Raw genomic sequence first — 27,942 nt, forward strand, 5'->3', positions numbered from 1 at the left:
GGACCGCTCCTTGAAATGCTTCTGCTTGGATTTCCAGGAGTGACCTGGGATGACCCCTGGTCCGTTCTGACGAGGAAACTTCTTTCCCGGGTGAAAGTCGAAGAGATTATGGCACATATCAAGGCAATTCATGCCTCAACTGATCCTTGTGGCCCACCAGCTCAATCCGCGTGGGCTCACTATGCAGCTCGCCCAGCCTCGACTCCCCGGAAGCCTCATGCATAAACCCTGCATTCTGCGGCTGCGAGGACACACCCGGCTGGTACCCGGGCGACTGCATCTTCTTCCGCCGCCGCATCAGCAGCCAGATGGCGGCCGCCAACGCAGCGACACCCACCACCCCGCCAACCACGCCCCCGGCAACCGCCCCTGTATTGACACCGTTCGAATGTGCAGTCGACGCAGCCGTTGTCGTCGTCGTCGTCGAAGACACCGCCGCCCCACTCGCCCCAGTAGTCGTCGCAGATCCTGTTCTCGTCGCCGTACCCGAACTAGCAGTCGCAGTCGCAGTCGCAGTCGCACTCGCACTCGTCTCTAACCCAACACCAACCCCAAAACTACACTTAGCCCTCAACCCTCATCTCCCACATAAACCCCCAAGCTTCAGTTCAAGGAATTGGACGGAGAGAAATACCTTGCGCAATGACATTCAACGCCGAAAACGAGGCATCGCCCTGGAACCCCGCCGGCGCGCACCCGACCCAGGTCTTCTCCTTGACCCCGAACCCCTGGGTGTGCTCCTCGCAGCAGAAGTATCCGCTGTAGTTGTACAGGGCCCACTGGGCGCCGGCGCACACGGGCGGGTCCTCGATCTGGGCGGTGCAGTCGGTCCAGCTCGGGCAGCAGACGTTGTTGGGGATGCTGACCTTGCTGCCGGGGCAGTAGGAGCCGGCCGGGCAGCAGGCATACCAGGTGTCCCAGGTGCGGCCGCAGCTGACCTCGTCGGCGAGGCAGGTGTTGTTGCGGCGGGAGGCGAAGCCTTGGATCTCGGTGGTGTTGGTCATGGTGTGTCGTCTTTTCTTAGGGGTGAAAGGGGGGGGGAGAGGAAGAGTCAGAGTAAGATGCGGAGAAGAAATCAGGAGCGTGGGTGTGTGGTGAGTGAGACTACAACCACCATTGAGTTACCCCTAACTTACCACTGCCACTAGTAAGGTAGGGAGAAGGGAGAGTGTACAAGTAAGACGAGAATACCCTACCCTACCTACTTAAGCTCTGCATTTCCGTGCCCTTCCCCACTCCCCCATCCATCGTCCCTGCGCTAAATCGCCTAAAATGTATCGGGCACGGGGAACGGGGCCAGGGTCAACTCGAGGTGGAGAATTCGTGTGGACATTGACGTGCCCGTTGGCTGCTGACATTCCTCGCGCAGTAGTGGGATTGCGATCGGCGGGTCGCTTACCCTGGTGATGAGGATGGTGACGGACTAGTCTAACTAACTGACTCATATCAGGATGTGTATCTCACTCATAGTACACAGTAGACGAGGTCTGAGGTGTGATAATCGCACTACTCATGATCCTTTCATCCTTCTGAAATTTGAACTGACGGTCTGCCATCAGCAGAGTACTGTACAGTACAGGACCCGCTATCCGCCGCGGGCTCCCTTCCTGCTTGCGCACCTTTGGGGTAGCTGCCTCTGCCATTGAAAACAGGTAGCGGATTGTCCTCGAGACAATCAAGATAGAATTTTGGGGTAAAAAGGGTGTCCCAATGGGAGCTGACGCGAGACCCCTTCCCCTTCCCACCCCCCCGCCCCGCATATTGATGGATGCAGACCCACTTACGCGGCTGAGCCTGCATTGGCTGCTGATGAGCTTCCAGCCATGGCATGACCAGAGCGAACCGTCTTGGCAGGTACAGTACGCAGTACACAAGGCTGTAAAATAAATAAGCAGACAGCCAAGGTTCTGCTTCGCGGAAGAAGAAGCGAGCGGAATCCATGATATGTGATCATATGGTAATCATGATGATCATTCCTCCTCCTGAGCCTCGCCAGCCTCATGATCTATTAGCCCTATAGCCCAACCATAACCAACCGTAGCACGAACATAAGCCCCCGTTCCCCCCCCCGGGTCAAAAAGGCAGAAACTCCCACATGGGCCCGATCATCAACAAATCCTCCAACCCCATGCCAGGCACCAGTTCCTCCGTCTCCATCTCCATCCCGACAACAACCTCTGGGCTCATTGTCGACGTGGATGTTGCGGCCGCGGACCGAAGCGTACTTCTCTGCCGCTGCCGCTGTCGCAAGGCCTCCTCCTGCCGCGCATGGGCATCCCGCCACATGGCAATCCGAGACGCCACCTTGCCAAACACCCTCGGAACCAGGGTCCCTTCCTCGCGGGCGACCGCGACCGCATCCGCCACCTTCTGCGTGAGCCGGTCGACCGTCGCCTGGTAATCTATGACCTGGCGCGCGTACTCCCGGTCCCAGAGGTTCTTTGCCGGGTTCTCATCGTCGTCATCGTCTCCAACGTCGTAGACGGAGATGTGGGAGAGCATGAGAAAGCCGTGGCCTAGTTGGCACCAGAGGAGGTAGGGCATGTGGAAGAAGGCCGATGAGGGGATGGCGAAGAAGGTGTCGAAGAAGGATTTCACGGCGTGGAGACAGGCGTGCAGGGTGGTGAGGTGGGTGGGCAGGTAGGCGCTTGATCTCGAGTCGGGGTCGCAGCGGAGGGCGGTGCGGTAGACGAAGAGTTCGAGGTTGTGGTATTGGAGAAGGAGGAATGCTGTCATATTGTTCAGGTCCGTTGTTAAATGCGCTCTTGGCTTTCTCTTGATGCAGCGGGGTGGCGGGCTTACAGGTCTGTGTGGGATCATTGAATGCAAGCGCAGGCTTCAGTTGTTCGAGCTCCTTCTGCAGCCATCGGATGGCCATTCCTCCATGTGCGCAGACCGAGGAGCCCGTCGACCCATGCGGGTGGTCTAGCTGAAGGGTACGGTGGATTTTCTCCGCCATGCGAGCGAGATCGACCAGACACAACAGGTATCGATCGGATTCTCCTTGCGCCGCCGCTTGGAGGACTTGGTAGCTCTCCTCCATGTAGCTTGTATACTGCATGGGCTCGGATTCGCCTAGACACATTGAGATCCTGGCTGGGTCAGTCGTAGCATCAAGCAAATATGAAGCCTTCCGAGGCTGGGGAGACATACATCGTAACCAAGTAAAAGCACCCCAGATAAGCCTTGCGTTCTTCCAAGGTCCGGCCCGGGCCGGATGGCCGCTCAAACTGTCTGCACTTCATATAGGACAACACGGACATCGGCGCCCCGCTCGATACATCTCTGGCCAGACCCAAATTCCTGCTCTGAGCCACCAGTAGATGGAGATAGTTGCACAGTTGTTCCGGCGAGGGGACGTAGATATGCGCCCTGTTCCCACACACGCCCCCGCAGCGGTCAAAATTATAATCATATAGTGAACAATCAAAAAGGGGGCACGACTCACCACGCAAGGAAGAGAAGAAACCCCTGGAAGAGATCCAAGCTAGCTTCCCCGTTGACGACGACTCGTTCAACCAGGTGCGCCTTGACCTTCCCGGCGATAGCCCACTGCGCCTCCTGATCCTGACAGGCGATCATGGACATGACCATGTGGAGGAACGGTTTGCGGACGAGAAGCTCATCATCCGACAGCGAGGGTGCGCACACAACGAAGGGGAAGCGCGTCGCCATGCGCTGGTGGAAAATGGCGACTGTCGCCTGCGATGTCTCGTTTGACCCGCTCGAAGAATAGGTCTGTGCTTGTGACACTTGTGGCATCTGGCCGACGGGTGTCAGGCACCCGCAATTCGAGATGATGTCTGCAATGGGCTGCTGGGAGGGCCCTAGGAGTGAGGTCATGTTCTCTAGTTTCTTCTCTAACCGTCTCACGTCCCTGGACATGGGCAATTCAGCGTCAACTATTGCAGTTTGAGAGGATAGACAGCACGTACGTCAACGTTCTGGTTCTGGGTTTGCCAAGACTATGCGCTCCTGGGGCTTGTTTCGTGCATTCTTTCCGTAGGCGATGGCATCTACGTACTTCGCTTTCAGTCATGATCTCGGAAGTGGTTTATGCTATGCTTCCCAGGCGTTGCACACATACCTCTGACAGGCTTGGCTGCTTGGCCCGGGATCGCACCGGGTCTTGGCCTTGGAGCATGGCCGGCATGCTTTGAGGGCTGTGATTTCCTGACTGCGCATGACAAACACGTAGACAGTGTGAGGATGCAGTAGATATCATGAGTGGGAAAGGGAGAAGAAAGCTGCAGGCAGGGTGTTGAAGACCGTAAAGGACATGAGCTGATGACTCTTTGAGCGGGGACGGGATTCCGTGTCCGTTGTTTCTGCCTGAGGCACCAGGGCTCCGTTCCCCGACATGGGGGCGGAAATAGAGGCATGAGTAAAAGTTTAGTATTCGAAATCTGGGAGCATAAGACTTCGATAAAGTGGTAAATTATTTCATTACAAGCCTAACCTGAAATATATAGAGAATTACTATTACATTGAATATGTATGTCTCTAGTCAAAACATGAACTCATCCGACTGACAAATATCACTGGCCTAGATCTCCAACGACATAGCCTAAGTATATCAGCAACATCGCTCCTTATCAATCTGAGCTCTAGATCAGTTTTGCGTATGACGTACTACGTGGAACCTGATATTCTATAAGTAGAACAACGAGCCCCGCCAGATATGGGTGAAGTAACCAGGGATCCTAATGGCATCTTCTATCTTTTCCGACATCGTCATCGCGATTAAAGTGGAGAGTAGAGTGCAACTGAGTCTAGAAGTCTACATGATGCGAAGAGTTACAACTTCGGGAGGAAGATTCAAGCAATTCGTCGAATTATGATTTCTGATTGTATTGGGTATTTGCGCCATTCAATCATGGCAAATGTATATGATGCAAGACATGTTCAACCACAGCCAAATCCAACAACGTATGTACAATCCAAGCAAGCTTCAACCCCTGGCGAAGCGCGGTTCAATGGTAGTCGGAGGTAGGTGTGTCGTACTATCCAGAAGTTAGTGATTGATCATAGTGCAGATGCGGTTGGCCAACTTACTTTACCAGCGTCCGCCAGGACCGCCTTGAGGGCCACCGTGACCGTGGGGGCCAGGACCTCCAGGACCTCCAGGGCCACCGGGGCCGCCGTGAGGACCACCGTGAGGGCCACCAGGGCCACCGGGACCACCGTGAGGACCGCCGTGAGGGCCGCCGAAGTGTTCAGGGCCACCAGGGCCGCCAGGGCCTCCAGGACCTCCGGGACCGCCGTGAGGGCCGCCGTGAGGACCACCGGGGCCGCCGGGGCCGCCAGGGCCAGGAGGACCGCCCTGGGGGCCGCCGTGGTGAGGGGGGTTTTCGTGGTGGTGGTGGAAGAGACCCATTGTGAAAGATAGGATAGATGATAGATGGTTTTTGTTTGATGAACAACTCAGAAGGAAGAGAGGTGGTCAACCCCTCTTATATAGACAGACAGCCACCCAGCCAAGCAGTGGAGCCTCGCAAAGCAGACCAAACTTCCCCCCCTCTCCTTCCAGAAATGTGGCACACATCATAGCCACATACGACATCATCGGGCTAGACAGGCAACGCAGATCGGGGCTTGGCTATCAATCGAAACAGCCTCTTAAATCAATAAACCCCGATGACACTGCCGCTGACAGAAGTCCGGCAGGGGGGCGCTGATGAATTTTCGAATGATGTTGCCTAGACTATCCAGGGGGAAAGAGAGCTGGGGAGAGTGGGCGCGCCCCCGATCTATCGCCCCAATCTTTGGGAGTCTTGGCATTTCCGCTGCCACTCATTGATTTAGGGTTTTGCGTGCCTTTCGAAGTCCACGGGTGGTACGTACGCGGGTCCTGACGCGTCAGGACGGGAGATGCCAGTGACCCGACTCACATCTGTTGAAGGGGATATCTCGACGATGCGCAGCAATTGCTGCAACTCTTGATAAGCCAGATAGACAGAGAACATACAGGGTCTTGCACTATTCCTCCATCAGCGTGGTCATCGAACTGCGCCATGATGGTTGATGTTCCCACCGAGGGCGTCGCTAGCCGCTCCAGCGCCACCGAAAGTGGATAGAGGCATACGTACGCACGCAGCTCTACGGTCCCCACCCCGAACGCTGCAGCCCTTCAGCCTTAGAAGGGGCAACCGGCTACCGCTTCACCATCACATCATCCCATCCGTGCTTGGCAGTCCCTCTAGGAGAGGGGCGCAGTGGCACACTATTGTTTCCAATGTTGCAAGAGCTGGAGTCGGGGGTATCTTGGCAGCACGTTTAAGCGATGCAATTAATTGCGTCGGAGCGAAGTCATGCGTAGGGGGACATTGTTTCGGAATCGAGGTTCCTAGCACCAGGATATGCCATAGGAGAGCCGAGACTGATAGCTAGCTAGTCTTCCTAGCGATGCTGACTTTTGTTCTATCGAAGCTTATCGAAAGGAGGAAGATCAGTTGCTCCGAGGACGATCGACGTGCCGCCCGACGAATTCTGGGGAAATGGAGCGCCTTACAAAGGGCAGGATCCCTTGGATGATGCTATTATAGGTAGCAGGACGTCATAACGTTCGTCAGCTGTGCAGAGGGTAGACTGTGGCCACGTCTGCCATGACAACACCGACATCATTCGAGGGGGGAGTCGGACATCACAGAACATTTTCGTGATGCTTATCGGTCACGTGTCAATAGTCTAGGCCACTTTGTATCCCGCTTAGTCATTTGGGTCTCCACACCTCGGGGAATTCCCGAGGATCTTCCCTGCGCCTCGGTGACCGACTCGGGAGTCGGGCTCAAATTCCAGTTTGGGACTGGGTGACAACCTCCACCCCCGATACGGTACGTGTGATAGTTCTCCAGGCTATCGATGACGGAAAAGACCCCTCACCTCATGAGCCGTGTTGTAAAGCAAACAGAAAAGACTTCAACAGTTACTCAGGTCAGGAAAGCACACTGTTTGTTCTACAGTCCTTACACCTTACCTCATCCACCATTTTCACAAGCTCAAAATATTCATTGCGGAAGAATAGCCAAAACTAAGCTAAACAGAGTTACTCTAAGCTAACCTCCAGATACTATGCAACTGCATAAGACCATCATCCCACTCCCTGAGCAGATCAGCGAAAGGCTCTTTCGGCAAATTCATCATCGCCGGCCATCCCGCTCGACAGTAACACCCCCAGTAACCGATGGCGGCAGGGTCTCCAACTGCTCCTGGGTAGGCACGCCCAAAGCTTTCAGGATGGTTACTGCTCTATCCCACGGAAGGTCATAACGTGCCCCCATGCAGTCATGGTCTATCGTCCGGATTTCCTCTTCAGGATCCTGCCTGACCACCAGCCCAGCCTTATTATCTCTCACATCGTCCAACAAGTCCCTATCGAAGAGTGACCGGTAAACGTCTCGCAAACCCAACATCTCTAAGGGCTTGATCTTCGAGAGGACAGCGCCTATGCGCTCGGGATCCATCACGCCCACCGCGAGAGCACGATTAAGGCCGGGAGTGGCGCGAGTGGCACTGCGTCGTCCCAATCCATAAGGCTCATGGTAGATGAAAAGAGAGTATGTATAGACGGGGGGAAGATTTACGGAATCGACCAGGCTGGTTAACTTGGCAAGCTCTGCCGCTAGCTGATCAACGGTTGTTGTTCCCCCTTGGGTACTTGCGTCTGGTGGCTCGGTTGTTGGTTCCACTGGTGCGGCTTGCTCTGTCTCCGTCTCTGTCGTGGGGAGAGTGGACGAAACTTCAACTGTCGAGGGACCAGCCGTTGACGTTGTGGCTGCCCTTTCTGACGTCTGCTGAGCGTTTGCTCTCCTCCTTTCCCTCCTCTGCCTTGACTTTGACTTTTTCTTGGCCATGTATTGCACTTCCGGCCACCTTCTTGGTGTCAAATCGGCCTCTAAAAGGCAGCATTAGGATTGCTCGGCAGAAAGGAGGATTTGTGATGGGGTTAGCTTACGGGAAAGCCAATCTTGCACTCTTTCGGTGTGGTCAACGTCGTTCGAATGACGCAGTAAGCTCGGCTGAGGATGACTATGAGCGGAATGATCGACGAACTGCTGATTGCGAGGTAGATAAGATGCTCGTGATGAATAATGATATGGATGACTGTTTTCGATGTGCGGTATAGCAGGATGAATATAGGGAGGAGTAGTGGGAGGAATCATATCTCCGCGATGTGTTGTCTTCCGGATGGACCTTCGCGGTCTTGAGGTAGGATCGACCCGAGACATGATTTCTTAGGATATAGTTGTGGTGACTAGATGAGGGTTGTTGAGAGATGGGGGAAGAGTGGTGCATTCCTCCTAGTCAAAGCCATTATAAATAAAAGGGCATAACACTGGCACGGAAGGCGCATCCGTCCCTAGGATGGTTGCTAGTTCATTGCCTAGATACGACTGGTTCCTGCCCTGTGAAAGGAAAAGGGAGCCATCCCCTCCGGAATTCGTTTCCTAACTCACGACAAGCACATGGTTCGTGATATAGAGAGGGGGGGTTGCCCTCAATCCATGGTTCCGTGCAATAGAGAGGCACAGTAACCATGCTTAGCTTGCCCATCACATTCACCCATTAACCAACGAAAAAGACGGTGGTTTTTGACTGCTTGAACTTGTTCTTTTTGCAGCATGAACTGGATATCCCAGTCTTTGTGCTGCCCCTTGGGAAGAATCACACACAGAAAACCCTCCAGCAGCCCCACATGCAAGCGAAAGTCGGACACCGTGCCTAAATCTTCGCCGAAATTGAAGTTATACACATTCAAATGCCGAAGGCTGGTGACGGAGAAGTGGCCGCCTTTGATGTTCATTGCTCCCCAGTCACGCTGCAGCCGCAAATAAGTGATCAAGCTGCGAATGTGCGGGTCCGTCAGGGTCCGGATCTCCTGGCGGATTGCGGAAGCCGTGTTGGCGACCTGGATCAAGTCTTCAGTGTGCATGTTGGGATGATATGCCGCGATGATCCCTTTATTGATGTTGGCCTTCTCTGTCAGGGACGACTGTGGCACGTGCAACATAGCGACCATGTTCCCGAGATAGAGGTTGGGCCAGGGGGGCCTCATGCGAGGTCGGAGGTTGGCCGCAAAGGAGATCTTGTAATCACCTTCGTGCAATGCTGTGGCTTGACCCTGATGCAGACACACCGCAAGAAGAGAGGTCAGCACATCATGGCATGAGATGTATGCCAAGCTGGCCGCATTTGTCTCGTAGTAGTTGTTGCCAGATATCATGGCGGTACAAACACCTTTTAACCGACGGATCGTTCTGTCCGACACTTTGAATCGGAAGGATTCGAGGAGCGACGGTGCCATTTCCGATTGGCACTGTGCAGGGGTTAAGCATGATAAAGGGCTTTCCGCGCTGTGGCTGGCGGAGAAGTCTTTCCATAAGCTTTTGCCGCTTGCATTTTCAAGGCACAATTGCTGACGCATTTTCATATTGATTTCATGCAGGTCTGCCGTGCTCTGCGCACCACTGCAGTAATGGCTCAAAACACCGAGAATGTTACCAACTCCAGTGCCGTCAAAGACCAAGTGGTTGAAGCTGACACCCAGAAGAATCCCATCCGTCATCATGTTGGCGGCAAATCGCAGAGCAGGTTGGGGCTGCGTGGGGTGCAGCACTGTCGGTAGGGGTGCGTACTTCTTGGAGAATTCCAATTCTTCATCGCCAGTACAGGTGGAAGTGCCCCCAAGTACTGTTACCGATTCATAAAAATGGTCTCGGACTTGAAGTAATGGTACGAACATGGTCGAGCTAGAGGGAGGTCGGATGCAGTGAGCGTTCTCCGGCGATTTGATATCGGAGGGAACCACATCATATGTAATAAATGGAATGGTTTCAGCGAGCTTTCTGATGCCGTTTTGAAGTGACCTTAAGCCCACTCCTGGCTGCTGCAAGCTGAAAGAGAGATAAAAGGTGAAATACACCTTTGGGATGCTATGGTCGAGAGGTGACAGAAGATGCCCCCGGAGATCAGGATGATACATGTCTTCAAACAATTGGTCGAGTGGAAACAACAGACAAGAGGGCAGTAAGTCTAAGATCTGATTATACAATCAGTAATCTTGCGATTTCAAACACTTCTTTCAGTGCCTCTTGCGAGTAACGACATGAATCGTCCTGAGGTACCTTTGGGTAGGGTCAAGTGTCAACGGTCTATCTTATAGGATCGGGGGGAGGGGGGGGGGGCGCTTTCGACTCCTTCCTAATGTATACTAACACGTGCCTCAATATCAGGACTCTCCCCTGGGAACCTGGTAGCCCTGCATAGCCTACTGTATCAAATAGCCACTCGCTCAAGCGGTCATCAAGGAACCTATCTTGGCAGATAACCAGGGCTGAGCAGACAATGAACTAGTAATAGAACAGGTGATCTGATCCGGAAGAAAGTGTAAGACCCGGAGCATCCGGAAAGAAGAACTGCACATGAGAACTTCTGAGGTAGAATGGGGAGGTCGTGATAGAGTTTTTGTGTTGTCTCGTCTGCAACCAGTCACCCTCCTTGGAAACCTCATCCTCTCCCCGAGAGGGGTGAAACCGCGAGGAGGAATCCCCAAGCACTTTCGGAATACCCCAAGGCTGGGTGGAAGGTATACACATCCAGTCTCGCAGCTACTCTCAATGATTACCCTCCAGTCTGAAGCTTCAACCACCACAGTTTGCTGCCCCTGGAAAATCATCATGGTACAAGCTGCTAACCCATTCGTACTATCATACAGTTCTACCTATCTTGAAGTATCTATACGACAAACTCGCCCAGACGGAGCAGCTCAACTAAACAATCCAACCTATAAACCCCCGTCGCAGTACTATCTTCTCCAGATTGTCCAACAAAGAACCGTAAACAGTCTTCTTAAATCACTGACCATAAAGACAACCTAGTAACCGCCAACCGTCCGAAGTCCGGATCCTCTAAGCACCCGCCGGCTTGCTCTCCCCCTTCTTCCAGTAGATCTTGGTTTCCGTCTTCCACTCGTAACCCTTATCGTGAATTCTATCCTGATCGATCCAGACGATCTCCTCGACCTTCCCATGGGCGATGATCTCCGGCAGCTCGACACTGTAGAAGATGCCAGTCTTGGTGGGGGTCTTGTCGTGCGGGAAGATGAGATAGGCGGTGCCGGCGGTCTGCTGTGCGTAGTACTTGGAGAAGGCCTGCTGGAAGCGGGTGAAGGTGGCCGCGTCGACTTCCTTGTACTGGCCCTTCTGGAAGAAGTTGGCGTTCTTCCAGATGTCGCGCACCGAGGTGAGGTGCTGCCCGTTCGCCCACTTGACCAGCTCGTTGATGGCCTTCTGCGGCTGGCCGGTGAAGAAGATAGTCTTGTCTTTTGGGGGTTGGTTGCGCTTGGCGTACTGGCTGAATTCGTGGAGGTGGGCCGGCTGAATCAGTTCTTCGACTTGCGCTTTGGTGGGGATGTGCTTGTCGCGGGCGGCGAGCTGCAGTGTGTCCAAGGCATTGTTGTTGTTGCTGGGAGCGGTGCTGACTGGAGCGGCTTAGGCAGTGGGTGTCTGGGACGTGAAGAGGAGCAAGGAGCACAGGATTGAAAAGAGGAAGAACAGAACATTGCCATTGCTGTTGGCGTTGTTGCGGCTGAAAGCGGACAATCGCATTTTGAACTTGGTTTCAAGGGTCCAATGAATGCCAAAGAGTCGGAATAGGCTTCGATGAGTGAGAGAGTGTGTGTCTCAATGCAAAGTAGGAGTATCGCATTTGGTTCTTCCATTTTATATCCGGGAATTCAGCTCAACAGAAATTGCTGTGCTGCGGTTTTCTGTCCCTGCTTGGGCCTTATTTCTTACATACAGAACATGAGACAGACGAGGGTTACTCGGCGGCTCCCAGCGAGCTGTTGTTAATGTTGCAGTCAGTCCAGAGGTGGCCATGAGAACGATTGACTGGAGCCTACAGCTTCAATTTGTGTGGTGTTTGTTCGAACAAGGAAAGCCGAAATTTAGATGTTGGCATTCTGGCCCCCGCGAGGAAGAGAATCCTGGAAGATGAGATACAGCAAAAAGTTCCAGGCACAGAGACCATGATGGGAACAATAAGCACTACGCCCGCGGAGCAGGCCGGTAGCCGATGCAGGGACCGATAGAGTCCATATCCAAGAATCAGCACTAGGTGGCCTAAAAAGCACTTCAAGTCATCGCCCCCAACATGATGACAGACCATCATGGGAGGTCTCAGCTGAAGACCTCATGAGTGGGTCGCTTTTTGAGACATCAAACGAGGATGGCTGTGATGCTCAACACCTAGTGGAAGTTGTTTGTTGGTTGCCTATGATAGTCTTAGTAAGCCAACCAAACAAGACCATGGAGACCAAGTTGGGAATCTGACAGGATTCTCATCCCTTTCACTCAAAAGGCGCAGTGTCACAACCTTGCTGGTATAATTTCCGAACAATTTTTGCCAACATCAGCAGCTCGACCCAGGACACCGCAAAGCTCTCCGTCATTCAGTCAGTGCGGAGTTCCAGCAACCGGGCTGCTTATTTGCATCGTGAGAAACGGAATACAACCCTTTTTTTTTAGACATCGTTCTCATTCTCTGTCCTCTGAGATCAGGACGCCCATTTTCATCATGGAGTCATCTCTTGAAAGACACGTGCAGGAGAAAATTGAGGCAGACATCACCAGCGGCAATCTCCAAGCTATTCGAGACCTGTACCAGTCAACCGATGCCGAACAGCAACCCGGCCTACTAGCCCACATCGCCGCCCGGGCGGCGGGAAAAGCTCAGCTCGACATATTGGACTGGGTCTTCAGTGAGGGGTTTCAGGTCACCCCAGGCTCCTTGAATGATGAGTTCTACCACCAAGCCTGCTACGCACAGTCCCTCGCCGTCTGGAAGACCCTAGTCAAGAACGGGTTCGATCTGAACGGCCACCACAGCGAGGTCGTCGGCGATGCACTGAGCCTAGCAGCCTACTACGGCGATGTGGAGATCGTGCGCTTTCTGCTGGAGAACGGACAGGACCCCAACGAGGCGTGGGGTGGCTATGACGACCTGGTGCCCGGCGTGGCCGCGATAGCTGGGGAAAAGCCGTCCGTGGAGATTCTCCGGTTGATGCTGCAGCACGGATGGCGCCAGAGGAGAAGTGCCGCGCACATTGCTGCGGCGGAGCTGGGGAATATGGAGGCGCTAGAGTTGCTGGTGGAGCACGGGGCGGATCTGGAGGAAGCCAGTGGGTGGTGGACGAACTGCGGAATCGTGGAGGCGGATCGATGGGGCACGGCGTTGTATCGTGCGGTGTACAAAAGCCAGCGAGAGCCGGTAGTGTATCTGCTGGGCAAGGGGGCGAATGTTCACTTCAGAGATGAGATGGGGCGATCGATTCTGTGGGCTGCAAGACAGGGAGGGAACGAGGAGGTGATTGAGCTGGTGAAGTCAGCTGGTCTGGAGGACGAGTGAATGACGGTTTCGGGATGCTAGTTGTCGATAGTTCTCAGAATGATGGTATGATCACGGCCTTCTTCTGTCTATCTTATCAATGTAGTTCATTTGGAAGGTGTCTGAAATGTGTTTCGCAAACGCCTTTTTTCAATGAATTGTCGATTTATTTGTCCCCTTGACATCATAGATTGAGAACTGAAGATGGGATAAGAAGTCAAATGCAACTAGAAGTAAACTTGCTTGATCTCATGGATGTGGATGTGGAGAGATCAAAGATAGAGAATAAACATGGCGAGTGGGCCTGGCGGGGTGTTTGTGGTTGTGGTGCCTGAGCCGACTGGCCGCCCCGCCCAGCCCAGCCCCAGAACCCCGTCCCACTGCCGTCACATGCAATCCCAGCCTCTTCCAGGTCTTCCTCCCGCTAAGTTCCCGCTTGTTCGTTCCCCTTCTCTTGGTCTTCAGGCCTCACTCACTCCATCCTCCTTCCTGTCTACTTTGACTCCGATTACTCTGGTTGACTCCGGTTGACTCCTTTCTCCTCCTAACTCCTCCCACTCCCTCCAAATACTTCCTCTCTCTGGTACCTCCATGTCGACTGCACCACACTCAGGTCCAGGCCTGAGAGATCTCGAGAAAGAATTGACTTGTTCGGTAAGTTTGGTGACATGAGTGAACCACTGGAATGCTGCGGGAGAGTTGATGGGTGTCCCCCCACCATGATTCGACGCTCTCCATTTGCCTCCCTTGCGTGCCAGCCCAGCTGTCAGAACTAGACATACAGTCCATTCTCTTTAAACGGAACAGAACAAAAGAAAACCATCGATGGAAAATATGCAGGGAGCTAATGTCACCCAACTCCACCTAGATTTGTACCGACCTTCTCTACCAGCCCCTCACCCTCCTCAACTGCCTCCACACCTTCTGCGGCTCGTGCCTCAAAGAGTGGTTCGCCGTACAAGGAACCCGTTCCCGACCGTCCTCGTCCGCCCGCTTCACCTGCCCATCATGCCGAGCTGCCGTGCGCGACACCCGTCCCAACGCGACCGTGACGACTTTGTTGGATATGGTCCTGACGGCCAGTCCCGACCGAGACAAATCCGCCGCGGAGAAGGAGGAGGTTGCGCAGAGGTATAAACCAGGCGATTCGGTATTTCCGTCCACGGATGCGGGTTCAGATGCGGAGGATCGAAGAGTGCTGGAGGAAGTGAGGGCTTTGAGTTTGCAAGACAGTCGATCGGGATATCGTCAACAACAACAGCAACAGCGCTCGAGACATTCGTCGCGGAGTCGTCATCGGCGAGTGGAGGGTACGGGTACGGATTCGGACGAGCGTCGAAGGGAGGAGGATGGTCGGTCTCGACGACGACGGGAGGGTTCTTCACGACGACAGCGGACGACAGCTGGGGAGGAGGATCCGGACCGGTCGACAAGGCGGGTGGAACATCAGTCGAGCTTAAGGTCACTACTCAGTTTGTCGGATACGGAAACGATGCAAGAGGAGATCTTGCGACAGATCTTTGAGGAGGGGTTGTTGGATGATATCGATCTGGATAATATGGGTCCGTCGCAGGAGGAAGAGCTCAGTGAGCGCATTGCGGATGCGTATCGTCGAAGGCATAGGCTACGAGCACGGTCCCAGCAGCAACGGACGGAACCTCGAGAAAACTCGCAAACCCCGTCTTCTCGGCCTCGCGCGCGATCCCAGTCTGTACAGAGGGCGGGAAATGGTACAGGTGCTGCTGCTATGAGGGATACGAGAGACTCGAATGGCGGTCCCCCGGTATCGAGACCGTATCTTCTGGATCCGCTTGTCGCGCGTGACGGGCACCCAGGCCATCAAAGACGACTGTCAGACCAAGGAGGAACTAGGTCTCGTCGGAGGACGTCGCCTGTAGCGGTCAGCGCGGCGTCTTCTTCGGAAGTCTCGCTGCGGCCTGCAGCGCGATCGTCAAGTGACATGGTTGCTGATCGGCCTCGAAATTCGCAAGCTGATCGCGTTCGGACAGCGGAGGCTTCAGCAGCATCCCGGTCACGCCGTGCCACGGCATCTGAGCAGAACGTTCCCAACATCTGGGTTGAAGGAGCAAGGGAGAGGCAGCTTCGCCCGGCTGGAAGATCGTCGATTGATTCTCCTCGAGTGGCCACGGCTTTGAATCACAGGGGACGCAACGGCTCTTGGCCTTCAAGCCCGGATGAGCCCTCAACAGTGTCGCCTCCGATCAGCTCTTTAGTGGCCGAGGTAGGTGTCGCAGCAAGGCAGGAGCCTCGTTCACGGCCTTCATCGTCTCGATCAAATGCGCCTCCCCGTTCAGCGACACTGTACGTGGAACCATCAATCAAGTGCGACCGGTGCGATAAGCCTAACATACAGTATGACCTCCATAAAAAGTGTCCCACTTGTAAAGAGGGAAACTTCTACCTTTGTTTGCGATGTTATCGCACCGGGAGCGGCTGCCTCAAATGGACTGGCTTCGGAGCGTCTGCTCAAGCGGATCTCGCACGCATTCGCGCATCATCGACCGGTGAGCCTCGAGCTCCTATTGACGCATCGCATATACTCCAGTCTTGCAAGTATCTTCGAGCACCAGAATCTGCCTATCGATCCGACAGAGATGGGCGAATGGTCACCAACGACGACCCCGCCCGAAGATTGCAGACTGGGCTGTTCTGTGACAGCTGCCAATCTCCAGCAAACGACTGTCTCTGGAAATGTAATCAATGCAACGAAGGAGATTGGGGGTTCTGCAACCGCTGCGTCAACCAAGGTCGCTGCTGCACACACGCCCTGCTTCCCATTTGCCGCATCACCCGCGATAGCCTATTAGCATCGCCAACGAGGGCATACACAATCACACCAAATGGCGCCTCGAACGACTGCAATGACGCCCCCGGATCGGGCACTGAGATTTTCAAGATTCTTTCTTTCACCACAAATTGCGACATTTGCACGCACCCAATCCCCGCCTCAACGCTCCGCTTCCACTGCCTTGTATGTAATGACGGCGACTACGACATCTGCGCAAATTGCTACCTGCGCCTTGTTGCCACTGGCAAGATTCGCAAGGAGAACGGTCACAATGGCTGGAGACGCTGCATCAAGGGCCACCGTATGATCGTCGTTGGCTTCGAAGATTACGACGAGGGGCAGCGCCGTGTCATCGTCAGGGATCTAGTAGGCGGATATGCCTTGAACGACGACCACCTTCAACAGCCTTCATCATCTCCCTTCACCGCTCCTACTCCTACAAACATCCATGCGACTGCGTCGACTCCTGTAACTCCGAACTCTCCATTCTCTCATTACACAACTTCATCTTCATCCTCTGCTGCAACTGGAACAGGGTCAGGAATTGCCTCGCCCGAGTTCGCACCCGGCGATTGGCTATGGAAGGAAGGCTCGGAGCGACGCAAAAAGGCCTCCCGTCTTCGTCCTTGGCCACTTGGCGGCGAGCGCGATCGCACTACTGTCCTTACGTCCCCTTCGTCCTCTGAACCCAGCACTCCCAACACGCCGACGTTCGCTGCTCCGACCCTGCCTACCTCCGCTGCACCGGCATCGACATCAAGACGCTTTCCTCCCGATGGAGGCGTTGGGCTGATTGTCCATGCTCTGTGGTCGTGGTACCCCGAAGACGGCGTCAAAGATGAACTGATGTTCCCTCGCGGTGCTGAAATCACCGAAGCCGAGAACATCAACGATGACTGGTACTGGGGCTGCTATGCCGGGTTAACGGGGTTATTTCCAGGCTCACATGTGCATGTGGTGGATGAGATTGTCTAGTCGGTCGAGGCTCATGAGACAGGTACTCGAGGGGCAGGCTTAGTTGGGGGTTGTGCTTGTCGAGGGTTGTTTCTTCTCTGTCTGTGCATGCTTCTGATATTGTTTCTGGTTTCTCATGACTGACTTCCATGGGGAAGACGGGCGATTTCTTACAATGTGCATGAATGATGTAGCATATGATGATGATTATGAATTATGACTTACCTTTTGACATCATGATGATTACTTTTACATTGTGCTGATATGCCGAGTCTAAGACGCATAACCATTCAGGAATGATCGATCTGAATAGCCTGCACCAGGAAATCCAACCCGCCTCTCTATCTGACCCGAAAACCCCCAGAATAGAACCGAGTCTGACCCTCAACACCCATAACCAGACATTCATTTCCCATCTTTCATCCTTCATGAACCCCAGAAGAGGAGGAACCCCTCGGCTCCCTCACCATACTAAACAACTCGGCCTCCGCATCCTCACGCACCACCACAAACCCCAACTGCTCATACACCGGCACCCCGGCGCGCGTCGAATCGATATACACGGGCATCCCCGTGCGATCCGCCCGCTCACAGCCCCAGCGGACCAACATCGTCGCCGCCCCGCGCCTCCGGTGCTGCGGGTGCGTGACCAACATATCGAGGTCTGTGTTTTGGGGGTCAGTCAGTATCAGTATCATCCAAACCCACCCCAGCAGCTCTTCTACCCCCTCCAATAACAAAAAAAAAAAAAAAGGGGGGGGGGGGTGGAATACAATAATGCCCCCTCCCCCGCATCACCTCCTTCCGAATCACCTCACACCCGCCAAAGAACCGCTCACACACGGCCCCATCCGAATCCGCATGCCATTCCGGGAACCGGGCACCGCGGTGGCCCGGGTCGAGATCCCATTTCCCGTAGGCGATGACCCCGCCGTCGTCCCCGCCACTCCCGTTGACGTCCGCGTCCGGGGCAAGGCTGTCGCTGTTGCCACTGCGAAGACCCGGATCGACGACCTTCAAAAACTGCACCCCGGGTTTCTGCCGCAGATCGTGGCGGTTGGCGGCGGCCCACCAGGCGCAGAGACCGGGCGTGTCGGGGAACATCTGGCGGTCGATGACTGTGGTGAACCCCGCGTAGAAGATGCGGGTTAGGGCTGGGAGGTCGGGTTCGGTGACGGGGTGGATTTGGAGGGGTGGGGTTGGCATTTTGTTTCTTTGTGGCTTGGTGAGATAGGTCGAAGGGGTGGTTTGTGGTGCGGTGCGTGTGCTGTGAATCCTGGGGTTTGGTGTGGTTTGGTGCTTGGTGGTACAGTTTGTAGTTCTTGTTGGTGGTGGAGGGAGGGGGATGGATGGATCCTTATATTACTTTCTTCTTGTTGCTCTTTGTACAGTACACTCGTGAGAAGATGCGATGCTCTTGTGTGCCGCCGGTAAGACGGAAGAATACTTACTAGGGGAGTCAGTTAGCGTGGTAGTCAGTCGGACTAGCCCGCCTTCATATCGTCAGAGTGGTCAGCTTCCACCCCCCGGCTTATCTTCAGATTAAACAGGCTTTCATGAAGATGACACTTCCGCTGTCCCCTCCGCGCACTCGGGAGGTAATCTCGGCTGAGGAACAGCACTGTCAAGAGTTGAGATAGGACAAATCCGCATCCTTTGGTTGGTGTATAGGTATAGACTGAGACTAGTTTGCATACTATGCATGTTGAAGACTATTTTCGATTAGGGACCACCTCCTTCCATACCATCGTTTGGTCAACTAGGAACCAGTATACATACAGCCCTTGAGATAAAATCTTGGAGATGTAGCCAGCCTCGGGGTGATTCAGTGTTCATACTGGTAACAGTCAACCCGGGACTGGTTGCTGCCGACTACCGACTTCTGGCTTTGCGGACAGAAGACCGTAATTCAAGGATCGATGATAATTACCTGTTGTCAATGATATCGAAACTACAGCTTCAACAATTAGTACAGGTGTAGATGAACGCTCAATCTCTTCAAAACCACCACCCCAACCTCAACCCCAACATCAGTAATTCCCCTCCCGATCCTTCTCCCAGAACCAATGATACAAATCCTTGTGCGTGCCCTCATCCTCGACATAGTCGCCCACCATCTCCGCCGTCTCATTATTTCCCAGCAGATTGGCCTCCTCGGGCTCGCCCTGCGCGGTCAGGGAGTGCATCACCTCCTCCGCACCCTGCTTGGTCTTCTCGGCCAAATCACGAGCGCCCTCCCGCGCGACGTCCGCGTACTCCTCAGCCTGTTCGCGGGCGCGCTGGATCAGCTCCTCGGGGCTCGGGTACTTGCGCAGCGCGATCAGCAGCAGGTAATAGCTCTGCACGATGGCCGAGTACACCGCGTCCTTGGCGAGCATGGTGAAACCATGCGAGAAGAAGCCCTTGAGGACCTCCGCCGGCAGACCCGCGTACAAGCCCGCGACACCCTCCGTGCGAGCGATGTTGATGACATTGCTGACGATCGCCGGTGTGAACGAGATCCCCTCGTCCGTCTCCGCGTTACCGTTCTCCTTCAACGGCTCCCCACCTGAAGCTTTTGGCGCAGACGACGAAGAGTCATCGCCCATGACCTGCGCACGGGTCTTCGCCTTGGAGAACGGATACGTCACCGCCGACGCCGCCGACTTGCTCAGCGCGGCGAGCAAGAAAGTGACCGCCGGCGTGAGCGGCCGTTGTTTTTGTGACGGATCCCGCCGCCGCTGTCGCGCCAGCAGTGCATATTTCAGCACCTCATTCAGGAAGAAGGTCAGGGACGGGTTGAGCGTCAAGATCAGCGAAGCCGAATACCCCGACCAGAACCCCCGCCAACCCTTCTCCGCGCGAATCCGCGCCGCAATCTCCCTCGTACTGCTGCTTCCCACCAACCCTTTCCTACCCCCAGTCTGCTTCCTCGCCACGATATTCGCCAACGGTGTCGTGAACAGCTTCGCAAACGCCCCCGCAACCACCCCAATCACCAACTCATCCAACACGGGCAATACCGTCCTCGTCCTCCGTGCGCCGCCACCACCACCACCGAATCGAGCCCGAAGCCGCCGCTGCCGCAGGATCTCATACGCCAGGAAGAACAGAAACGAGTCGAACACCGATTTGGCGGTATCCTGCGCGAGACCCGTATAGAAGCTCCCTACCCCGCCCTCCTGCGCGTAGATCTTGCGGGCCGCGTCAAGGACGCCCGCGTAGCCATCATCCTCTCCACCATCTGGCTCCCGTAACTTCGCCTTGCCATCTTCATTTGATTTAGAGCTTCTCGTCTGCTGCGTCTGCAACCGCGCGACGATCAGACTCAACGGATACGTCGCCACATTGCTCAGGGCCGCGCCGATGGCGCCGGCCAGGGCGTTGCCCAGCGCCGGCAGCGCCGGGCCCCGCAGCGCCGCCTGTTTCCAGTCTTGGTCCTGGGGTTGAGGGCGAGGCTGTTCGTAGCGGTGGTAGAGTTGGTAGGAGTCCTAGACGCGTGAAGGCCGCTTAGTGTTCACTATCTGGTACTATGGAGACACTATTTCCCAAGTGGAAACGGAGGCCTCACACAAGTAGAGGAGGTAACGTACCAGCTCCGCCTCATAGGACATCTTGTATTCTGGCATTTTTCATCACGCTGTATGCCTTTGAGCTGGATTGGTCAATTAGCTTTGGGGAGAGTTCGTCCGCGTCAGCACCATGGGCTGTCTGTCTGTTTGGGGGTTCTTGTTGTTCTAGTATGTCTGCGTTGTGGTGATGAATGGCAAGCAAAACAGTCTTCTTTAAAAATACTTGATGATTGGGGAAATCAGGAGATAAGGTAGAAGAGTATCACTCGACGGTGCATCGTTCCACCTTGTTCTCGTAAGTAAGGAGCTTATCCATCCGACGGCATGGTGTGATTGATGACCGAGGTTGATTGACCCGAAAGGGAGAGCGGGAAGAGGACGGGAGGAGGGGCCGGGCCCCATTACATCATCGCAACGGGGCGGGTCTGTGCAACTCACTCTGGAGCATGTGATCCTGTCCGACCATAACTCTGCTAAAGCACCGTGAGATCACAGAGAGTCAAATTTACGCAGTGGAATGACCGACATCCCGCCAATTAGGCTGACGTCCTTTAATCTGCGATCAAGAGGGAAATGTGACAGGCTGATAGGAAGTTCTTCATTCATCTATCCACCCAAAGAATGATTGACGCGACCGATCTACATGCAGATAACGAGATCGACCACTGCGGGTGCTGCAACTCATAAAAAAGACCTCGCAGGCCATAATCCACAGTCCTGATAGAAAACAAAAGGAGAGAAACTAGAAACAGATGATATTAACGACCAATGCCCGACCAGACCCTGAAACCCCGTAACCCATTGCACAAAGCGAATAGTATCCCAAGCAAAAGAAGACCGAAGACAGATTTGTTGTCTCGTTATCGTCGTATCTTATCCATCCATCCATTTCGTGAACCCACCCCCATGTTCATTCCGGCTGTACTCCGAAGACTGGCGCATGGCGACAGAAAAAAAAAAGGATACGTCGTGTTGGCGAGCCAATTGATGGGCAAGCGATGGAGGACAAGTTGAACGGACGAGATGATATGACGGTAGCGAAATCGAAAGAGAACAGATGGCGTTTAACCACCGAAACCGTAGAGGGTACGGCCCTGGCGCTTGAGGGCGTACACAACGTCCAGCGAGGTGACGGTCTTGCGCTTGGCGTGTTCAGTGTAGGTGACGGCATCACGGATGACCGACTCGAGGAAAGACTTGAGAACACCGCGGGTCTCCTCGTAGATCATGGCGGAGATACGCTTGACACCACCACGGCGGGCGAGACGGCGGATGGCGGGCTTGGTGATACCCTGGATGTTGTCACGCAAGATCTTACGGTGACGCTTGGCACCACCCTTGCCGAGACCCTTTCCTCCTTTGCCACCTGTGAATGAAGAGCGATTAGTATTCGATAGGAAAGATAAGAGAGCTGAGGCTTGAGATGGTGTGGCGAATTGAGTGAGGGACGGAGAGCCAGGCAGGGCTCCGATCACGTGCCGTCGGAGACACGATGCTGCGAAGCAGCAGCCTCATCCAGCCACAGCAGACGGGCAAACCACGTAACATAAAACCGAAAGGGAAAGAAAGAAAAAAATAATTACTTACGTCCAGTCATCTTGGCAAAATGTGCTTAAAAGTCGAGATGGATGAGCGAAGAAAATTGATAAAACGCGGGGTGGAAGATAGATGGATGGTCGACGTGACGCGTAGCGGGCCAGAGAAAATCAGAGGTTGTAAGAGAGGGGAAAAGGAGACGAAAGACGGTTTAAATAGGTTTGCGGAGTGGGCGGCGAGCGAGAGCGTGATTTGGAGTGACTAAGCGTCAAAGGGTGATCTGGAAGGGTCAAAATGGAATGGAAACGGCTGATTGGTGGGCAACGGCTGAAAAAAAGGGCGTTATGAACGGCCGCTTTGGAGACGGGTGAAAGGGGAGCCCTGGGAAAGGGAAAGGGAAAGGTAAGGTACAGTAAGGTAGTCTACGGAGTATGTACGGTACTGTAGGTATGGCTGGCTGCCAACGCGTCCGCCTGGAGCCGCCTTCCCGCTGCGGGTACGCCGGTCACGTGCTCACCGCCCCTCTTCCCCAACTCTGGGCCTGGAGGCCTGGAGGCCTGGACCAAACACCCATTGACTTCAAGGTTGCTTGTACTTGGAAGCAGCTTGGATATCGAACCAGTCGCGATGTACAGTGAAGAAAGGGAGAGAAGCTCACAGATCTAACGCTATCCTATATTCATCGAAAACTGGCCTAGCTACGGCATGCAAATACTGTAAGTTGTACACTACTTCGACATCTACATCTACTCGGAAAGCTCACGTGGAAAGTGAAGATGTTCTGTGATTCACCCAGTCAGGCTTCAGACTGCATCCGGACATCCCAAAAACTCCTCTCATCAAATGACACATTAAATAACGACAAGCCATCTTTGCCGGCCCCACCCACAATAGAACATGTATGAACGCTGGAAGAGGCAGGAGGAACAAAATGCTGGACACGAAGAAGCAGATAAGGCCGATGCAGATCGACTTTTGGAAACAAACGCCTTCTGAATCTCACGGACATACAGGTAATCAACAACAACAAAATCATCCGAACAAAGTTTGGACAGTCGAGGAGAAACGATAAAAGCCATCAGGTCGTAATCGTCATCGTAGTGGACCACTACTTGGTTAAATGTAAAGTAATAAACAGGATAACTTGTCCGGCATCATCCCGGATCCTCGCGGTTTATTACACATCGCAGAGAACCCTGAGCTTGATGCCCTAGACCGCATATCCGAGAAATATACCGAGAGCCAATGGGCGGCTGAACCCTGACTGCTCGCGCTGAAATTTTGCCAAACAGCTTTGCAAATGTGTCTGTGGCACGCATCTGGTTGCGGAAAAGTAGATTGACGCCGTCGGAATGATCGCACCGAAGATGGAAGAATTCACATGTAACAGGGCGATGCCTGCCCATCCATACAAGCATCGTATCGTCCGGATACAAAGTCTGAGATATGTATCGACATTCAATGGAGGAGGAGGACGGTTTCGGGAGGATGAGGGTTCTTGGTTCATCCTTGGATAATTGCTGGCGTGTTGGATTCTTTGAGGAAGTTGTTCTGGAGGTAGGGGAATCCGATGTGATTAGGAGAGGAAGTTCGTGAATCGGCACCATATGAGGCCTCGATGTGAGGGGAAGAGCAGGGGGAACCTGCGCTGGAACTGCTGCTGGAGCTCGTTCGGCTTGCAAGATCCTTAACGGCCGTGGAATCGTTCCCGTCCGTTGAGAAGTTAGGGGAGCCGAAGAAACAATACTTATCCACCAGCTCCTTATATACTGAGGACTCGCGATGTGGTTTGCTCGATACTAGGGTGGAAGGTTTGTGGCTGGACACAGAACTTGTTTGATGGCCATTGCCGTTTGCATGGCTGGAGATGTTATCACGAGAACTCATTCGCTTCTCTGAAGTGTGCTGATGATGACCATGTGGCGAGGGATTGGATTTGGCGCGGGCGGCCAAGGTTGTTCGGTCATGCGTCGGTTTGGTCTTCATAGCCGCCGTCAATGATGCCTCAAAGTCATAGCGGTTGCCAAAAACCTGGTGGTTCTGCTTATCACGACGAATGGGAGCAGCGACCTCAACATCGTGCGGCTCATCGTCACACAATTGACTCTCCTTGGTGGCCTTGGGTGAGTTGCCGAAAGATACATACTTATCCATGTCGGAAAAGTTGTCAAACGACGGGGGCATTGAATGGGGACGACTGGTGGACACCACAAAGCTCCTACTGCGAGGCAACGCGGTGCGAGGCTTCGTGGGCTGCGGGTTCGTCTGCCCGACCTTAGGCTTGGTGATCTTCGTGAAATTGACTTGAAAGTTCTTGTGATGGTTGTTGTCCCAATACTCTTGGCCTTCGACATTGTAGCGTATGCACACAAACATTGTCTTCTTTTCAAGGTTGGTCTGATCATTCAACTTAATATTGAATGAGAACCTGTCATAAGCATCGTGGGCATGCTCCTGTCGGGATTGGTCGTTGTATTCTGCTGTTACCTCGGATACCGTTTTCCAATGATCCAAGGTGAAACGAGCCGCAACATGTTTGTGAAAGGCCAAATTAGCAACAGCCACAACACCGATCAGGGTATGTTTGTCAGGAGAAAGATATAGACGTTCCAGGCGGACACGCTGATGGGCGCGGGAGGAGACATCAGCAGGGAAGTTGTTGAGCGTGATCTCCCATTCCGAAGTGCTGTCATGAGGTGTGTGGCGGAAAGGAAACTCCCCGGCAGCATCATAGTCGTCGACAGGAGATGTGTCGGCACTGACAGCCTGGGGTTTGTCCAGCTGCAGGAAGTGCCGGATATGTTCCAATTGGGCATCGAAATGCACAGCCTTGGAAAATGTCGGCGTTCCTGGCATACTGGACGGACGCCGTCGAGCCGAAGCTGGACGAAGAGCAGGCCGAACGAGCTCTCCTGACTTCTTGCGTACCATTGGGTGCTTCACACGGGGTTCATCGTCCCGATCACTTTCTTCCGGTGAGGTAGTTAAGACTTCATCTTGCTTGTGGTCAACTAAGGACTCGGTAGCTGAACGTGAATGAGAGATCTTGCGAGCTTCTCGAGAAAGAGGCGGCCGCATATGTTTCAGGGCGTCGGCGGTGGAAGCAGCCATGCTTGAAGACGACGTGTCTTGATCTACCGGTCTCTCCGGTGAGGACATCCTTCTTTGCTCGATCGACCTCACGGCTGCCTCTAGTTTTTCCAGCTGCAGCTCGCCCTGCGGTCGATATGATGTCTCTTCATCACTGGAGTTAGGAGCAGAATCAGGAGGAGAGATCAGGGCCCCTGGAGGAATGACCGCGTCACTCAGGGGAGGAGGAGACTTTCGAATACTCGACTGGGAGTAGCTGACATGGCCTGGCTTTGACGGGTGATCTGGCTCAGGGAAGACGAAGGCTTTGCTATTGGAAGGGCTCCTCCTATGCCGCCGTACATAAGACGTCGAGGAGTAGGAGCGAGGTAGGTGTGGACGGGGAGGGTGTGAGGAGACCACGGTGGGCGAGTTGGGACAGGAATTGGAGGTGAGTGGAGAGTGTTCAATGTGCTGCGCGGACGGCGACGTCTTCAACGGCGCAGTGTAGGGCATCCGGCCGACCTTGTGTGATGCAACACAGAAAGGGGGGTGGATAATGAATTAGTGAGAAACCTCCAGAAGCGAGGTGAGGTGCGAGGGAAAGAACGCCGGTCTTTGATCAAGAGACAAGAGGTCCGGGGATATGGCGTCTTTGAAAGTGGTCTTATCTTCCAGTCAGTTCCGAGCATCAAGGTTGGAAACGCAGCGTGAGACAGTGGAGCATGAGGGACAGAAGCTTCGACCCGCGTCAGGGCGAGGGTAATAAGTGGGAGGGAAAGATAGTTGAGTGAGTTGATGACAGAGCTGGGCGTGCAGCGAAAAGTGGAGGAAGAGTGGTGTGACTCGCGACGTTCCAGTGGGTGCCGATAAGTAGAAGGAGCGTTGGAGGCAAAGGCTTGGTGCGGAGGGCAAATGCAGCAAACAAGGTGTTACGACACATAACAGGATCCCAGACAGTGGTACGAATTGAGAACGAAGCGATTGCGACCAAACAAATCACCGGGAATACATCTGGAATTCTCGAATTGCGTGAGGGAGGAGGGAGAGAGGAAAGAGGTTGCCATTGGAAGTATTGGAAGTGGGAGGCGACGCGGGCGGAGGAGGAGGAGGAGGCTGGATATTCGGTTCTGTCAAAGTACTTACCTTGGAGATGCGACATCAGTTTGATTGCGACATTTAACGAGATTGACGTTGAAACAGGACAGAAACCGCCAGGGATATAATTGATTGGAAGTGAGAACGTGGGTTTGAAAAGAGGAGGAGGATGCCAGAGGAGAAGAAGAAAAGAAGCAGAATAAGAAGAACGGAATTCGGGTTTGGTTGGCTGGTTTGGTTGAAGGCGAACCGGAATTGAAGTAGATACAAAGAAGTGAATCGGGATGGAGGGGAGGAAGGGAGGGAGGGGGAGGGAGGACCAGGATTCGAAGGCGGGCTTGTCGGAGAAGGATGGGAAGGAAGTGGGAAAATGGAGTGAGTATATGAAAGATGACAGGCCCAGGGCGGAGTGGGAAATGGAGTGAGCCGCAGTTGACGGTCGGTATAAAGAGAAGATAGTAGAAGAAGATTAAGAATAATAAGAAGACTCAGAGAGACAGAGAGAACGTTGAAAACAGAGGATTTAATTACATGTCCGAAAATAAATTAAAATATCTGGAGAGTCAAAAATAAGGAAAATAAAAATAATATTTTAATATTTATTATTTCAAGAAAATAAATGTCCCACCCACCCTAGCAAAAGATGTTCCTAATCAGAAAAGCTCGACATAATTCAGGAATGATATTGATAAGGGAGGAGGAGCTCGGACGTTGTTGCAACTTGCAGCAAGCAGGTAGTCTAGGCAGGCAAAGGCAGAAGAAGAAGAAGTCGAAGAACGAAGCCGCCGCCGCCCAGGCAAGGAAAATTCGGTACGGAGTACGGTCTCGTTCGTCTCGTTCCGCAATGGCTGTCTCTCTTTCGCTCGTTCATTCACCCACTGCCAGCCAGGGAGGGGCAAAACTAAAGCGGGCAGTAGATGGAGCGGGTCCGTTCTTTTAGGACTGCATCGAGTAGTTGCTTCGTAGATTTCGTAGATTTCCTTCTTCCATCGCTCCAGATTCATCTTTGACTTCGAGATCTCCGAAAGCAACAGGTGTCTAGCCCCTCATCTCTCCCTCTTGGTGTGTCTGTCTCTCTGTTCTTACCCCTCTTGAAGCAAACTGTAATCTGAAATGACTACTTGAATTGGTTAATCTATGAAGATGAAGGCGAAAACGGGTGGTGACATGACAGGGGCAGAGAGCGATAACAGAGTGGGATCGAAGCTACAAGTCGGTACCTTGGACTACCAAGTTGCCGCCGTACCCGGAGCGGGAGCAAGAAGGGAGCAAGAAGATGAGAGGATGATGATGATGAAGGTGGCCGTGGTATTAGTGGTAAATACGAGTGCTGGGATGCTACTAACCAACTTAAAATAGGCGATCGAACGGTCTGGGACTGGGGACGATCCCCAACTGTCCAGTCAATGCGTTCCGGCCTGGTGGATCCCATGGATATCGGTACGTCCACTGTGTCGTATGTCCGTAGGCATGGAAGGGAGGGAGGGAGGGAGAGGAGTGTAGGTAGTGTAGGGAGTAGTGAAAGGAACCAAAAAAAAA

The 27,942-nt window shown here is 53.8% G+C and overlaps 12 protein-coding genes across 12 annotated transcripts; 2 read left to right on the forward strand and 10 right to left on the reverse strand.

Moving 5' to 3' along the window:
- Positions 1 to 118: 118 nt before the first annotated feature.
- On the reverse strand, positions 119 to 1,004 carry BO86DRAFT_378140 (uncharacterized protein; the record flags this gene model as incomplete). Its single annotated transcript, XM_025670615.1, has 2 exons — positions 119 to 534; positions 635 to 1,004. 2 exons carry the CDS (start codon positions 1,002 to 1,004, stop codon positions 119 to 121), a joined length of 786 nt encoding a protein of 261 aa, XP_025529170.1.
- Positions 1,005 to 1,755: 751 nt separating this feature from the next.
- On the reverse strand, positions 1,756 to 4,251 carry BO86DRAFT_388146 (Zn(II)2Cys6 transcription factor). Its single transcript, XM_025671780.1, has 6 exons — positions 4,088 to 4,251; positions 3,936 to 4,016; positions 3,449 to 3,877; positions 3,154 to 3,372; positions 2,803 to 3,092; positions 1,756 to 2,729 (listed from the first exon to the last, which is right to left on the reverse strand). The coding sequence occupies exons 1-6, from the start codon at positions 4,183 to 4,185 to the stop codon at positions 2,074 to 2,076; spliced, it is 1,773 nt and encodes a 590-aa protein (XP_025529171.1). The 5' UTR covers positions 4,186 to 4,251; the 3' UTR covers positions 1,756 to 2,073.
- Positions 4,252 to 4,819: 568 nt separating this feature from the next.
- On the reverse strand, positions 4,820 to 5,377 carry BO86DRAFT_455303 (uncharacterized protein; the record flags this gene model as incomplete). The annotated part of the gene is made up of 2 exons (XM_025677102.1): positions 4,820 to 5,003; positions 5,061 to 5,377. Coding segments are annotated over 2 exons (415 nt in total), but the record flags the coding sequence as incomplete, so codon positions are not given.
- Positions 5,378 to 6,901: 1,524 nt separating this feature from the next.
- On the reverse strand, positions 6,902 to 8,111 carry BO86DRAFT_388149 (uncharacterized protein). The gene is made up of 2 exons (XM_025671781.1): positions 7,044 to 8,111; positions 6,902 to 6,933 (listed from the first exon to the last, which is right to left on the reverse strand). The coding sequence occupies exon 1, from the start codon at positions 7,851 to 7,853 to the stop codon at positions 7,140 to 7,142; it is 714 nt and encodes a 237-aa protein (XP_025529173.1). The 5' UTR covers positions 7,854 to 8,111; the 3' UTR covers positions 6,902 to 6,933; positions 7,044 to 7,139.
- Positions 8,112 to 8,497: 386 nt separating this feature from the next.
- Positions 8,498 to 9,982, reverse strand: BO86DRAFT_309633 (uncharacterized protein; the record flags this gene model as incomplete). Its single annotated transcript, XM_025667822.1, has 1 exon — positions 8,498 to 9,982. One exon carries the CDS (start codon positions 9,980 to 9,982, stop codon positions 8,498 to 8,500), a length of 1,485 nt encoding a protein of 494 aa, XP_025529174.1.
- Positions 9,983 to 10,686: 704 nt separating this feature from the next.
- BO86DRAFT_455304 (uncharacterized protein) lies at positions 10,687 to 11,606 on the reverse strand (the record flags this gene model as incomplete). The annotated part of the gene is made up of 2 exons (XM_025677103.1): positions 10,687 to 11,432; positions 11,559 to 11,606. The coding sequence occupies 2 exons, from the start codon at positions 11,604 to 11,606 to the stop codon at positions 10,908 to 10,910; spliced, it is 573 nt and encodes a 190-aa protein (XP_025529175.1). The 3' UTR covers positions 10,687 to 10,907.
- A 970-nt stretch (positions 11,607 to 12,576) lies between these two features.
- BO86DRAFT_309662 (ankyrin repeat domain-containing protein) lies at positions 12,577 to 13,407 on the forward strand (the record flags this gene model as incomplete). The annotated part of the gene is made up of 2 exons (XM_025667825.1): positions 12,577 to 13,014; positions 13,087 to 13,407. The coding sequence occupies 2 exons, from the start codon at positions 12,577 to 12,579 to the stop codon at positions 13,405 to 13,407; spliced, it is 759 nt and encodes a 252-aa protein (XP_025529176.1).
- A 270-nt stretch (positions 13,408 to 13,677) lies between these two features.
- BO86DRAFT_408798 (SH3 domain protein) lies at positions 13,678 to 17,348 on the forward strand (the record flags this gene model as incomplete). Its single annotated transcript, XM_025674369.1, has 2 exons — positions 13,678 to 13,824; positions 14,255 to 17,348. The coding sequence occupies 2 exons, from the start codon at positions 13,678 to 13,680 to the stop codon at positions 17,168 to 17,170; spliced, it is 3,063 nt and encodes a 1,020-aa protein (XP_025529177.1). The 3' UTR covers positions 17,171 to 17,348.
- An 80-nt stretch (positions 17,349 to 17,428) lies between these two features.
- On the reverse strand, positions 17,429 to 18,663 carry BO86DRAFT_388153 (GNAT family N-acetyltransferase). The gene is made up of 3 exons (XM_025671782.1): positions 18,601 to 18,663; positions 17,923 to 18,530; positions 17,429 to 17,813 (listed from the first exon to the last, which is right to left on the reverse strand). The coding sequence occupies exons 2-3, from the start codon at positions 18,353 to 18,355 to the stop codon at positions 17,569 to 17,571; spliced, it is 678 nt and encodes a 225-aa protein (XP_025529178.1). The 5' UTR covers positions 18,356 to 18,530; positions 18,601 to 18,663; the 3' UTR covers positions 17,429 to 17,568.
- A 265-nt stretch (positions 18,664 to 18,928) lies between these two features.
- Positions 18,929 to 20,856, reverse strand: BO86DRAFT_388154 (putative mitochondrial carrier protein). Its single transcript, XM_025671783.1, has 2 exons — positions 20,722 to 20,856; positions 18,929 to 20,619 (listed from the first exon to the last, which is right to left on the reverse strand). Exons 1-2 carry the CDS (start codon positions 20,755 to 20,757, stop codon positions 19,180 to 19,182), a joined length of 1,476 nt encoding a protein of 491 aa, XP_025529179.1. The 5' UTR covers positions 20,758 to 20,856; the 3' UTR covers positions 18,929 to 19,179.
- Positions 20,857 to 21,537: 681 nt separating this feature from the next.
- BO86DRAFT_388155 (histone H4) lies at positions 21,538 to 22,638 on the reverse strand. The gene is made up of 2 exons (XM_025671784.1): positions 22,288 to 22,638; positions 21,538 to 22,066 (listed from the first exon to the last, which is right to left on the reverse strand). The coding sequence occupies exons 1-2, from the start codon at positions 22,295 to 22,297 to the stop codon at positions 21,765 to 21,767; spliced, it is 312 nt and encodes a 103-aa protein (XP_025529180.1). The 5' UTR covers positions 22,298 to 22,638; the 3' UTR covers positions 21,538 to 21,764.
- Positions 22,639 to 23,505: 867 nt separating this feature from the next.
- Positions 23,506 to 25,938, reverse strand: BO86DRAFT_55731 (protein phosphatase regulator GAC1). Its single transcript, XM_025677474.1, has one exon. It carries the CDS (start codon positions 25,819 to 25,821, stop codon positions 23,740 to 23,742), a length of 2,082 nt encoding a protein of 693 aa, XP_025529181.1. The 5' UTR covers positions 25,822 to 25,938; the 3' UTR covers positions 23,506 to 23,739.
- Positions 25,939 to 27,942: the final 2,004 nt, after the last annotated feature.

Source organism: Aspergillus japonicus (genome assembly GCF_003184785.1).
Source record: "Aspergillus japonicus CBS 114.51 unplaced genomic scaffold BO86scaffold_15, whole genome shotgun sequence".
Classification (NCBI taxonomy): Eukaryota; Fungi; Ascomycota; class Eurotiomycetes; order Eurotiales; family Aspergillaceae; genus Aspergillus; species Aspergillus japonicus.

Excerpts from the sequence above, each read along its gene's own strand:
- BO86DRAFT_388146 (XM_025671780.1), bottom strand. The coding sequence starts at position 4,185 with ATGCGCAGTCAGGAAATCACAGCCCTCAAAGCATGCCGGCCATGCTCC. Across the intron at positions 3,878-3,935 it reads CCCAGAACCAGAACGTTGAC|GGACGTGAGACGGTTAGAGA; the intron begins GTACGTGCTGTC and ends GCCCATGTCCAG. Across the intron at positions 2,730-2,802 it reads CAATGATCCCACACAGACCT|CATTCCTCCTTCTCCAATAC; the intron begins GTAAGCCCGCCA and ends ACAATATGACAG.
- BO86DRAFT_388149 (XM_025671781.1), bottom strand. The coding sequence starts at position 7,853 with ATGGCCAAGAAAAAGTCAAAGTCAAGGCAGAGGAGGGAAAGGAGGAGA.
- BO86DRAFT_388153 (XM_025671782.1), bottom strand. The coding sequence starts at position 18,355 with ATGCCAACCCCACCCCTCCAAATCCACCCCGTCACCGAACCCGACCTC. Across the intron at positions 17,814-17,922 it reads GCGGGGGAGGGGGCATTATT|ACCTCGATATGTTGGTCACG; the intron begins GTATTCCACCCC and ends CCCAAAACACAG.
- BO86DRAFT_388154 (XM_025671783.1), bottom strand. The coding sequence starts at position 20,757 with ATGCCAGAATACAAGATGTCCTATGAGGCGGAGCTG. Across the intron at positions 20,620-20,721 it reads TGTCCTATGAGGCGGAGCTG|GACTCCTACCAACTCTACCA; the intron begins GTACGTTACCTC and ends TCACGCGTCTAG.
- BO86DRAFT_55731 (XM_025677474.1), bottom strand. The coding sequence starts at position 25,821 with ATGCCCTACACTGCGCCGTTGAAGACGTCGCCGTCCGCGCAGCACATT.